Source organism: Phragmites australis, chromosome 12 (assembly GCF_958298935.1).
Source record: "Phragmites australis chromosome 12, lpPhrAust1.1, whole genome shotgun sequence".
Classification (NCBI taxonomy): domain Eukaryota; kingdom Viridiplantae; phylum Streptophyta; class Magnoliopsida; order Poales; family Poaceae; genus Phragmites; species Phragmites australis.
Genome location: NC_084932.1, coordinates 30,051,841 through 30,064,950, shown reverse-complemented (window position 1 = coordinate 30,064,950; position 13,110 = coordinate 30,051,841). Strand labels below are relative to the sequence as shown.

The 13,110-nt window shown below is 45.4% G+C and overlaps 1 protein-coding gene across 1 annotated transcript; it reads left to right on the top strand.

Moving 5' to 3' along the window:
* The first annotated feature begins 8,390 nt into the window (after positions 1–8,390).
* On the top strand, positions 8,391–9,870 carry LOC133887333 (LRR receptor-like serine/threonine-protein kinase SIK1). Its single transcript, XM_062327261.1, has one exon. The coding sequence runs from the start codon at positions 8,433–8,435 to the stop codon at positions 9,621–9,623; it is 1,191 nt and encodes a 396-aa protein (XP_062183245.1). The 5' UTR covers positions 8,391–8,432; the 3' UTR covers positions 9,624–9,870.
* Positions 9,871–13,110: the final 3,240 nt, after the last annotated feature.

Here is a 13,110-nt window from a genome sequence, read left to right as displayed (position 1 = left end):
TCCTGCACCACAATGTCACGGAAGGCCATGTACGCCTGTGGCCGCGACCACAGATGGCCAAATGGGCCGTTCGGGCCGGTTCGGCACGGGCCTATCTAGGCATAGCCCAACTACGGCCCGACCCGAGCGGCCTAGGTACTATTACAGGCCATGCCGTGTTAGCCCGCATGCCACCCTCTCAGCCCACGGCATGGCCCGTCATCCACTGTGTCGTGCCGAGCTGGTACGAGCACAATTGCGGCCCGACGGCACGGCTGGTCCGGAGGCACGGTTGGGCACGCCGTCCCGGTAGCACTTCAAAAATAGGAAAAAATAAAAAATAATGGTTACAAAATTCTAAAAAAAATATATAGAAAATAAATAAATAAGCTTTATTGATTGGTTGCCTCGTTAAAAATATTTCTACTAGAAGGAAAAAAGAGTACAACCTTTATTGATCCATGAATGGAAAATTTGAAATATAGAAATAATAGAACTGATTTGTTGAAGTGGGCAAGTGGCTTTGGAGTTTGGATCAGTGGGAGTTTGGCATAGACGGATTGTGGCTATTTATAGGCCAAGATGAGAGATGGGTGATGGGTCCCGGGTCGCTTTCGAAAAAATAAAGAAAAATTATAAAAAATTTAGAAATAATAGGGAGACATAATTAATTCTAAAAATGAGGTTTATTGATAGATTGACTCATTAAAAACCTTTCTAGCAAAGGAAAAAGGGGTATAACCTAGCTCAAAAAAATTAGAAATTACACGTTCTCAAGTGTCAACAACATCTAGATACAAATTTTTTAATGAAGTTTCAAGCTCAGTGTTCTCTGCAGTGTGTTGCATTCGCGTTTCAGCTTGTTCCCGGTCTTTTATTATGGTGAGTATTTTCACCATCTCATTTGTGAGATTTGTTCTTCTCTCTTCGATTATCCTTCCAGTAAGACTGAAGGCAGCCTTAGAAGAAAATGTAGATACGGGAACCATTAACAAATCTCGTGCTAACAGTGAAAGCACTGGATAATTCATTTTGTGCTCATGCCACCATTACAGTATGTTAAAATTTTCTTGTTCATGGCTGATAACATTGTTGTCGATGAAGGTAGTTAGCTGCCCTTCGGATGTTGGAATTCCAATGATCGTAGTCGTAGACGATCATGACGAAGAGTCTGAACTTCTTAATGAAGAACCTCCACCAAATATTTTTTCCAACATTATCATCTTCTTACTTGTTATGGGTGCTAGTGGAGGTCGTTGCAAACGAACTCCAGCATACTTTGTTTCGTATTTACTATAAACATCGAATAACTTAGAACGAACATTAGTATAATAAGTAGAATAATCATAGTCAAGGGTATCACCTAGAATTGTGATAACTCTACAAAAACCTGCAATTTTAGTTCTAGGATCTAAAATAAAGGCAAATGCATACAATAAAGGAATTTCTTTCTGATATTTTAAAAATTTAGATTTCATATGAACTACACAATCTCTTAGAAGATTGTTATTTTCATACATGTTTAAATGAGTATCAATTTCAACAATATTATGCATTACTAAACAAGATGTTGGATAATAAACTCCTGATAAACTCACAGTTTAATCATAAACTCCTGATAAACTGCAGCATCGTCTGCTTCATGGCTGCTCCACTCTTTCGCTTGCAAGTTATGGCGTGCCTCTTCAAATGTCATGTTCCACCTGAGAGCTTTACAGATAATCCATGTTTGCAAATATAACACCTAGCATACCTGACACTTACCCCATCTTCCTCTCTGTAGAACCTTTCAAAGTCTTGCCAAACTTCGGAAGTACCGGCTCTTGATCTTTTAGAGCCAGTGCTTGTTAATACGTGTGCACTTATAGAGCCTGACGATGGAGGTGCTGCTGCATCATTTGCATGTGAACCAACCGTAGGTTCACTGTCGGGTCCATCATCACTTGCAGCACTGGTATCAAAGGGGTTGTAATCCCCTGTGAGTCCTTGGAGAAAAAAATCATGATCGATGGATGTATTATGATCATGATCACCGGCATTCATGATCAATGTTGAATGGCACTAAAAAAATGCAAATATTCAGAGTTAGAATTAATCAAATAATAAAACTAATAATAAAACAAAAATGAACAACGATGGAAAAAAAATCACCAAGATTTCTTCAACATCAAGATAGCAAGATGACGGTTTTGGAATTGCTCGGATTTTTAACAACAATTCAAAGTAATTTTGCCAAATTATCGCTAATTCTCAAGAACTTTAAGACAAGAATGAGAGGAGGAAACAAGAGAGCAAATGGTGTTGCTGGTGTGCAATAGAAGGGCAGGGTGATCCTCTATTTATATATGAAAAATAGTGATTTTTGCAATTGTTTGGAGCTCAAACAGTCACAAAACAGCTACAAAATTAAAAAATACCAGGCTAACAGGTTAAACGAGTCGTTCCAGTTGGCATCAGCCTCTTCATCATGGTTGGACAAAAGTGCGGGCAATGACAACCAGAGCGGCAATGTCGGTAGTGCTCGCATTAAAGAAGGTACAAACGGGTAGGGCGATGATGAGGAGGAGGCCACGATGTGGATTCAAGAGTGAAGTGAAAGAGAGTGAGAGACTGATGAGAAAACCCAAGCCGGTTGTCTCCCACGTGCGTGAATGATGAGGATATATATATTATGTATATCTCTAAAGGGGTATATGAGGATTGTCTATATATTACTCGATACGGGGCTGATCGTAGCTGCCACAGAATAAGGTGTGGAGATAAAATACAAGGAAGTTGATGGTTTCAAACCAAGAAGCTATCTCTTGTTCGAAAAGGGATCCTAGATATTCAGGAGTCTAACAATCCAAGTAGATTACGCCTGGAGGAGTCCGGGTAGGTTACATCCGAGTATCCCGGACTATATAAGGCAGGGAGGGGTCACGTCAAAGACATTTGATCTCACATGAAACCAGTTGAAGCACAAGCAAGTTACGCCTTCATATCTCTGAAATCACGAAATTCCTCAAGACTAGCCAAGTAGAAGACCAACACCTATCAAAGATACACAGTAGAAGCAATCCCCTAGTTGATTAGATACTGAGTCCTAGACATTGCCAAAATTGCCTACTTCTTAGGGTTAATACCATGTATTTCATCATTGTACTCTGTGATGCAAGAATAATCCAGGCAAGATAGTACGTATGGCTATTACCCAACTCAGGATCTTGAACCTGTATGAACTCTGTGTCTCTATGCGCGATATACATCTACAGCTACGCAGGTATCCATATTTTTTTATCACAAAATAATATACAACTGGCTATCAAATCCTCGACAGTGAGTATATAGGGCGAAGCATCATCCTCTCAGCTTCATGACTATTCATATTTGAGTCAGTTCCACAAGAAAATTGATTGTTGTCATTACCATAAGCACAGTCGGCTCACCTGGAAAAGTGTCTGGAAACGCATTGCAGTCATTTCGTATTGAAAAGATATTTACAGTGTTGTTACATATCATAAATGATTCTACAATATCCCGTCAGATATGTGACATTCTATAGTGGTGATCTCTCAACAATCCAACAGCGTCCATCCTCACCGTGACCAATTACTCGATTAGTCCAAGAAACAAACCACCGATGCCCAAGTCCCTATCTCTCTCTCTCTCACCCAGACCAACACGGAGTAATGAAAATAAACATGGACCGAAATTCAGTAATGGAGCAATGGTAGGGTGGCCGGTGGCAGCCTATGGGGGTATGCCAAGGATAGCGTCGCAGGACAACTGGAGCGTTGCAACAGGGACGATGGCGGTTTTAGCTAGAGGGGAGGAAGATAGTGAATGATATTAAAGGGAACGTGCCTGAGAAGAAGCAACTAACATGTGTTAGACGAAGCGAGATTTGAGAATAAAGTATTGCAGTTTAGCAAGAGCATGAATTCCAATGGTATGTTTGCAAAGCGGTCCAAAAATTGTGCAATACCATCAATTTTGCCAAGTTTTAATAGATTCCAAGTTCGAATGCTCATCCTGCAAATCCTAGGTCCGCCACTGTATCTTCCCATGGCTTTAAAGGAGACATTAAGTGCGACCTGGTGTTGTCATTTCGGAGATGTTGGATTTAGTCTCTCACATTAAAAATTGATGATGGAGGAGTACGACTTAAAAGATGGAGGATCATTCACCTATTAGATTAGTCTTTTAAGTTGAGTTAGCCAAGGACTTTTGTCGTGGCTCTGTTTGGGCCTGTGCGTTTAACACTCATTGAGATCTGGGCCAGGGGCGATGGCTCATGGACATAGAGAGCTAGATCAGACTGTTGCGCACTTTAACAAGTGGTATCAGAGCCTAAGGTCGACAAATCGGAACATCTTTAAGATCACACTGTGCAGGTGAGCCGAAACGTCTCTAGGATTACATATGTTGTGTGTGACGGGGGAGATTGTTAGGACCCAATGTGTGTCGGGAAAGATTATTAGATTTAGTTTCACATTGAAAATTGATGATGGATGAGCACGACTTAAAAGATGGAGGATTCCGCACCTATCAAGCTAGTTTTCTAGGTTGAGTTGCCCATGGCTTTGGTCGTGGCTATAGTTGAGCCTGTGCGTTTAGCAAGCTTATTTAGACCTAGGTTGGAGACTTGGCTGGTAGGTATAGGGAGCTAGACTATACGGCTGCACACTCTCCTGATCATCGTGCCCGGAGTAATGAAGTATCTTGTCTCATAGGACCCCAAGCGCAACAATAAAATCAATGTGGATCAATTATCGCACGAAACAGAAGATTGATCACTGCACCTGAATCTCAGCTCTCACATTAAGCCAGCACTCTTGTTTGGTACCCACATGAGTGCATGCATATATGAAAGGGTTTTGTCCACAGCAAGTGATATATGTTGCAGGTCGATCTGCACCATATTACTCCACAATTAAACATTGCTCAATATACATATTAACCACCACATTGATGGTGTTTCGCCTCACTAAACACCATCTTATCAAGCCTGTCTGCCTCTTCTGAGTTCTCACCTGCCAAGAACAAGCAAGCAGCAGCCAGAGAGGCAGTAGATTTTCAGCAAGATGAGTAACTCGGATGTCTGCCACGCACTAGCATAAATGCGTAGATTTGCTTCGGTTGCGTTTGGTCCGCACTACCGCTGTCATTCAATGGCCTCTGTGTATGTGTGTGTGTTTGCAGACGCAGAGGTTCAGAAGAATTCAGAGGCACGTACACCGGCAACAAAACTGCATCAGCAACATCACTTCTCTGTGCAATACGGCAATGGCAATGGTGTCCTCAGTGAGGAGCTCACTCTTTATTGAGTTGCTGTGCTGTGTGTCCCTCCCATGTAACCTACTTACCAGGACACTGAGCTTAGCAGTGGCATGTTCCTTGCATGGCCAAACATAGCAACCAAAAATTACCTGTTACACATGGTGTTGCTCACGGGCGATGCTAGAGTGAAAAAAAATCCCTGGTGCATCACTTCATAACGTATATAATTTTCAAGCAATGTTCTGCTATATGTGGACTAGTAAAAAGTATTAGTTCTTTTATACACGTGCACTAGGGTAGCTCACCTTGGTGTCGCCCCTGCTGCTGCTGCCTCAAGATTAGTTGAGCACAAGATTAGGAGACATGCTAAACGACGTTCGATCTACGAGTCGTCTAATCTACTCCCCACTTTAATGAATGACGAAGCTCATGCCACCGAATGTTTCAAGTAACGAAGGAAAACCCAGAGAAGTCGATGGTTACCACGAAATCAAGCGTGAAATGGAACTGTATCTGTCTCGAGTTATATATGTTCAGGTTGGCGCAACTTGGGCTTACAAAGAAGTTACTGAAATGTGGCATGTGAATACAAATCACAGAATCCAGTTGGCGAAGGAGGAAGACATTTGTGGCTTGTCAGGGCACCCATGGAAGTATCGGTCTCGCTTGGAGCTTGCTGGAGCCAAGCACCATGTCACATCCTGTAGGCTGTAGAGCAGGAAAAGGTGCTGCTGCATTGCTGCCTGCAATGCAAAAATGCAATACGAGACAACAGGACATTTGGACAAAGAGGCTGCTCATGCCCTAAACAATGTTATCTAGACAGACGTGGTATAGGAATTTGACTCGGATCTTGGTGTCTTATTAGACAAAAAATTGAAATGCAACTCAAAATGTGATATGAGCATTGGAATCCGACTCGGACGGGTGTCTGGACTAATACTAGTCCGAGATACATCAACTTTTTGCCCTAGATACCCCATGATTAGGGCAAAACAAAGCACAAGCAAACAAGAGCAAGGAGAAGATGCTGCTGCTTTCGGGAATGAAAGCTTACACTCATCAGGACACAGGCGTGGCGCGTGGAGATTCGTGCACGGGACAGCGAGAGCGACCTGGTGGCTCTGACCGTTTTGACCTGGCCTTTTCTGCACCGGTGCAACTAGTAAGGGTGTGCTTGGATGCCTTGCTTGCATGTACCGACGGATGCAGAGCTGATTGGTGTGCATGTGTTTAGTTGGCGCTTGTGACTGCACCCACTCCTACAGCTGTATCTATCTAGCCAGACTCGGGAAAACGTCGAAATCGGTTGTTTTCGTTGGGCCTGGCTGGGGAGATGAAAAATATTGTACGTACGAATTTTTTTATTTAACTTTCGATTTTATTTAGACGTTTAAAAATTCTAAATGTTTTCGTGAGTAAATTAGAGCTCACTAACAACCCATTTTAATTAGGTTGATCAAAAAGCCTAAGTCAATATTTAATTAAAATTCCCTAAAAATCATAAAATATTCACTAATATTCTTATCCGGTGATGTACTAATTTATAAAAATATTTTCAACCCTAGGTTATTTGGTAAAAAAGTGAGTTTCTTTGTAATACAACATATACTTATGCAGACAACTAAACACAATCTCTTCTCAACCAGACTGAGCACAAGCAGCTAACCAAACAAACCCTACTACATCTCCTCAGCCTATCTCAACACAGCCAGTTTAACTCATACAAATCAGACTGAGGGCATGCAGTCAACCAAACAGGCCCTAAAGCGGGCAGCAGCTCGCTTTTTTTTTGGGAAAACTGCAACCCCCCCCCCCCCCCGCCAAAAGTCACTTGGATTTTGACTTCCCCCCCCCCCCCACCAAAAAAAGTTGTTTTGTTGAAAAAAAACCCCCAAAAATTTGACTTTGTTGCAAAAAACCCCCTAAAAATTAAAAAAATAAAAAAATTATTAAAAAATTCTAAAAAAACTAGAGACAATTCTAAGACCTTCTGTTAAATTTTTTTGCAAAAATAATATCCTTTGCATCATATTTCATGGAGAGGAAGTTTGGGAAAAAAAAGAAAAATGTGCAGCTCATTTATTAACTCATGTTATTTTAACTTTATCATGTCTACCATTATTTTTCCTACACAAATAATTATTTAAGTAAACTAATAAAAGTAGATTCACTAATTTTAGGGTGTTATGGATTAGTTATGAATTAATCTATCTGCAACACATTTACTCAATCCTGCACGTTACAATAACTATTTCAGGATTTCATATATTTTTACAAGATAGAGGATCATGTAAGAAGACTAAAAAAAATTATTTCATGATTTTTGGATTAGTAAATAATTAACTATGCATTTAACTCGAATTAATAAATGAGTTGCACGTTTTTCTTTTTTTTTTAACTTACTCTCCATGAAATATGATGCAAAAGATATTATTTTTGAAAACAAATTTCACAAAAGGTCTTATAATTGTCTCTAGTTTTTTTAGAATTTTTTTTGATTTTTTTAAAAATGTTTGAATTTTTGGGGGTGTTTTTACAACAAAATCAAACATTTGAGGAATTTTTTGCAACAAAACAATTTTTAAGGGGAAAATCAAAATACAAGTAACTTTTAGGGGGTTTTGCATTTATCCCTTTTTTTTTTCCCTCGCTCCAAGCGCACGTGGGGACCACACCTCCCCGCGTGTACCCACTGCCAGCGCGGCGACACGAGGAGGAAGGCTCTCACTTCCATGTGGGGCACAGGTGAAGGGACCCACGTGTCATTCGCAACGCGTTCTCCAAGAAGAGCAGGGCTGTACTCTTCAGTTTCTGACGTGTGGGCCATGGAGAGTATCGGGTCCACGTGCCGGTGAGACAAGAACGACGTGGCGTGCAGGGGAGGTAGGGTTCTCTCGCCCGAGCCCCCAACGCAGGCCCACATGGCAGTGACACCACGTGTACACATTAGACCTCCAGCTCCGCCTCCACCCGCACGGCTCGCTCCGCAGTGCCGGCCACTGACACATGGGGCCCAGATGTCAGTGGGATCTCTCGTCATCTTGTGGGGTCCACTGCCTCGCCGCACGCGCTTCAAAGCACAGAGGCCCCCCACCAAAGACGCCGCCGCCTCCAAAGCACACCCACCATCTTACTCCACACAGTGAGCTCCATTGCTGCTGCCAGGACCAGAACTACCACTTCGCCTCATGGTCATGGGCGCGCGCGCGACGCGCCTCCTGCTGATGCTTGTTGTGTTCGTTCTGGCGGCGGCGGTGGAGGCAACGCTGCACCCGGTGGACTACCTGGCGCTGCAGGCCGTCCGGCGCGCGCTCTCCGACCTGCCGGGCTCCCGCTTCTTCGCGTCCTGGGACTTCACCGCTGACCCCTGCGCCTTTGCTGGAGTCTCCTGCTCCGGGGACGGCCGCGTCGTCACGCTGGCGCTCGGCGACCCCCGCGCCGGCGCGCCGGGCCTCTCCGGCCCGTTCCCAGACGCCGCGGTCGCGCGGCTCTCCGCGCTGAGCTCCCTCTCCCTCGTCCCCGGCCGCGTGACCGGGGGGCTCTCTGTCGCCGTCGCCGCGCTCCCGTCGCTCCGGTTCTTGGCGCTCTCCGGGAACCTCCTCTCCGGCGACATCCCCGCCGCATTCTCCCCCGCGCTGCGGACCGTCGACCTGAGCAAGAACTCCTTCTCCGGCTGGATACCCCCGTCGCTCCTCCAACTCAGGGGTCTGCGGACGCTCGTCCTCTCCCACAACTCCCTCTCCGGCGAGATCCCCAGGACGGTGAGCTCGCCGTTGGTCCATCTCGACCTCAGGAGCAACCGCTTGTCGGGCGCCGTTCCACCTCTCCCGGGAACGCTCTTGTACCTGTCCCTTGCCGGGAACCGGCTCTCCGGCCCAGTGGGCACCGTGCTCCGGAGGCTGCCCAGGCTGTCGTTTCTTGACCTCGGCCAGAACTGGTTCTCCGGCGAGGTACCCGGCGAAGTCTTCTCCTTTCGGATTGGTTACCTGCAGCTGCGCAAGAACGCGTTCTCCGGCGAGCTCCGCCCGGCGGGGCGTCTGCCGCCCGGCGCCACGGTGGACCTCAGCCACAACGCGCTGTCCGGGCGGGTCCCGCCGGAGCTGGCGACCGCGGGCGCGGTGTACCTGAACGGCAACAGGTTCGCCGGTGAGGTGCCGCAGGAGATCGCCGCTGCGGCGGAGAGTGGCCGGATGCGGGTGCTGTTCCTGCAGGACAACTTCCTTACTGGGATTGGCGTGGGCGGCGTGCCGGCCAGCTCGGCCGTGTGCGCGCACTGGAACTGCGTGGCGCCGCCGCCGGCCGTGGTGACCGCGTGCCCCGCCAAGGGCGGCAGGGGGCGGCGCCGGCCGCAGGCGCAGTGCGGCGGGCGAAGGTGGTGAGTTATTGAGGAGAAGGGTTTAAGGGTTTTGGGGGTTAGTGAGTAATGGTGGTCATGGTCTCATGACTCATGAGATCTACAAGTGATCAATAATTTTTGGTGTATATTTTCGGTCTAATCCTGAGATATAGGGCTGTGATTTTGTCGGAGGACACGTGGACGGTGGATCCGATGCGTTACCAGTGTTCAGTGGTTGCAAATTACATAGGAAAACTTTGTGTAAAGGAAATGTAAGAATTAGGGTGGTTTCTGTTGTGTGATCTCCACTCTAAACTCAAATGAAAACCCACAAGTTTGAGTTTAATCATTTGTATTGATCTTGAGATTCTCAATTGCTCAAATTTTGCAGGACAGATCTGCCGCATGATTCTTATGAATCCATATAAAGTTTGCTCCACAAAATTCACAGCTATCTTAATTCATATTGCATCTGCTGCCAATGTTCAGTGGATTCATAATTTCATTTACTCGAGATACTGCATTTTCTTTTCTGAACTTTGCGTTTTACAGGTGAAGAATGATCATTCGCTCCCTTCTTTCCTTTTTTGTTTCCTCTTTGCATCTTGGCAGAGAGCGTTTCCGGTGTCAATGGATGCAATTTACATAGAAAGAAGTTTGTGCAAAGAGAATGCAAGAATGATGATTGCTTATGAATTCTTATTTGTGGTTCAAATGAAATTACAACCCACAAGGTTCAGTTTAGTGATTTGTATTGATCTTGATGTTCTTAGTTACTCAAATTCAGCCGGGCAGACTTTCGAATCCTTGATTTATACAAAATTTTGCTCCGGATAACTCATATTGCATCACCTGTAAACAATGTTCGCTGGGTTTATAAACTCAAGATACTGCATTTTTCTTTTATGAATTTGCTTTGCTGAGTGGAAGAATGGTCATCCTCTCATTTCATTTTTTTTCCTTTTCCTTTCCTCCTTTCCTCTTTCCAAGTCCACTTTGGGAGCCGAAGAGGATGGATTGACCAGAATGATCTGCGTGTTACAGTAGCCTTTCAAGTTCATATCGGATTCTACCTCCTGCAAAGCTGTGCATGGAATGCACACAAGTCTGTCTTACCCTGTGTTCTCAACCTTTAACAAAGCTAGTGGAGTAGAAAACAAAAGTGACAGTCCCAAAATCTCTTGGAATCCGATGTATCATGCTGTGTGTCACGTCACTGAGCATCGTCTCATTGATCAACCTTCAACTTTTCGCCCCCTGCGTTGTTAATGATGACCTCAAATCTTTTCCCCTCTTTGCCTTCGCTTGTGCTACCCACATAGCAAGCACAAGACAAATGTACATGGCGGCATGTCTTTGCTCCGCATCATGAGGCTTCCATCATTGCCTCCGCTGCCATGGTGCTTGAGAGCACACTATCATGATCCATGAGTCCATCCATGGCGACACCAAATCTGTGATATGTCCCATGTCAAAGGCAATTAGAGGATGGAACAGTCAGGCTAATGAGCGACAAGATTGGTGAATTATGCTCTCTCTCTCTCTCTCTCTCTCTCTCTCTCTCTCTCTCTCTCTCTCTCTCTCTCTCTCTCATCCAGTAAGTATCACACACTCCACAGACTACACATGGCTACTACTGCAGACAGACAGTGGCAGGTGAGTGCCTCTGCTGCTTTGCCATCTACGCGGCGTGGTGCCTGTCTGAAGCTCTGAATGAAGTCCGAGCCCTGCATCGCATTGGCATTGCGTTGCGCTGAATGCTTTGCTGCTTGCGTTGTCGGCAGGCATGGGCAGGCAGAGCAAAAGGGCTAGTGAAGGGCAGCGCAAAAGAGGCAAGGGAAGACGAGCGCCGGCGTGCTTGTCTGGCCCCGCTCGGGTTGGGTGCTGCTCCCGTCCTGACGGGCCCCTTCCGGAATGTGAGATAGCGAGATCACAGAAGCAGCAGCAGCCATTGGTTTCAGCTCACGGGTCGTGGTCTGACTCTGACTCGGGCTCCATCAAATTGTTGCCACATTAAGCTTTGCACAATCAAGTAGACAACTGTATACACCTGCCAACTAGAGCAGAGGGCATATGTGCACAGGTGAGCAAATCTCAGTATTCCCTCCTCCGGTCACAAAAATTTGAGTTTTGAATAAGATTATGTCAAACTTTTAAACTTGAACTAGTAATAACTTTTAAAATACTTGGTTTGGAAATATGAAAATCATATGGGTAGATTTTGCTCAAAAAAACTTTCATAACTGAAAATTTTATTAGATTTTTATAAATATATTATAGTAGAAAAAAATAGTCAAATATGTACATTGGAGACAGTGTTGTGCTCTAGTATTTGTGAACACGAGAACATTCAGCAATAGGTAAAATTACCGCAGGCTTCATCCATCCAGGTGAAACGGAATGCCTATGTGCAAAATTTGTTGTCTGGTTTCTTCTGGTCAGCAAAATCTTCAGTCTATGTCTATCCTAGCAGACTTTCTGCTATGTTTTAGAGGGCAGCATGGTTTAGCATGAATCACAATTCAGAGAAGAAAAAAAACTATGACATGTGCTTCAATGGGTGTGTGATAGCAAATGAATGTCTGGACGAACAAGCCAACTATGACAAATACTGACAAGAATCCTTCTGCATGCGGCTCCCGTCCTCTGCTCGACCAAGAACGAGTGTTCCCTTGCTATGCCTTCGTCTCCTGTCGTCCCCAACACCCTTCTTGCCCGATTGATTGTTTAATGCACAGGATCAGCCACCGGACGGTGACCCCGGCGCTGGTCACGCACGTCGGCGGCCGGAGCCGTCGCAGAACCTGGCGGGTTGACTTGTACGTCAGCACGCGCCCGTCCCTACCCGCGGCCAGGAGGACCTTGGTGGCGCCGGCTTGAAGTGTCCATTGCCCACGCCGCCGTGGAGGTTATTGCTGGCGCCGTCGAGCTCCCATCGACACCGGCTTAGCTCTCGAGAGACTACCGGCTCGACACAGTGTTGGATCTATGCCTCCCATCGACACCAATCGCGGGGTGCAGACTGGAATGGCGAGGTGCGGCTGGATCCTACAGAAGCAGAGGAGCTGGTGTCGTCGTCGCCGGGGACTGAAGGCACCACCTCCGACCTCGAAACACAGATACGAGTTCTGAAAATGTCGCTTCTTTCTCTCTTCTCCTTCCTATGTTCGTAACTACACTGAAGAGTCTGCTTGACACGCATCGATGGCGATTCCAGGAGCAACAAGCATGCTCATTTCTTACAGTCATTCTTGCAATGTGTCTTGGTCGCATTGGGGCTCCGACAAGTTCAGAATCCACAGAAGAGAGCGTTCCAGCTTCCAGGCTAGAATGAATGGTTCCAGCAATTTATTGGTTGGATTCTTTATTCTGCGTAATTTCGTCGACTTGCCAAACAGTAATCAGGCAAACTTAGCCCCTTGTACCACTATTAGAGCAAGTTATCAAAAGACAGCAACTTTCGTAAATTGGTTGGATTAATCGCAAGTTTTAGGTTCAATTGCTGTATACTGAAATTTGAGATTAAGAAA

Coding starts and splice junctions, on each gene's coding strand:
- LOC133887333 (XM_062327261.1), top strand. CDS start 8,433: ATGGTCATGGGCGCGCGCGCGACGCGCCTCCTGCTGATGCTTGTTGTG.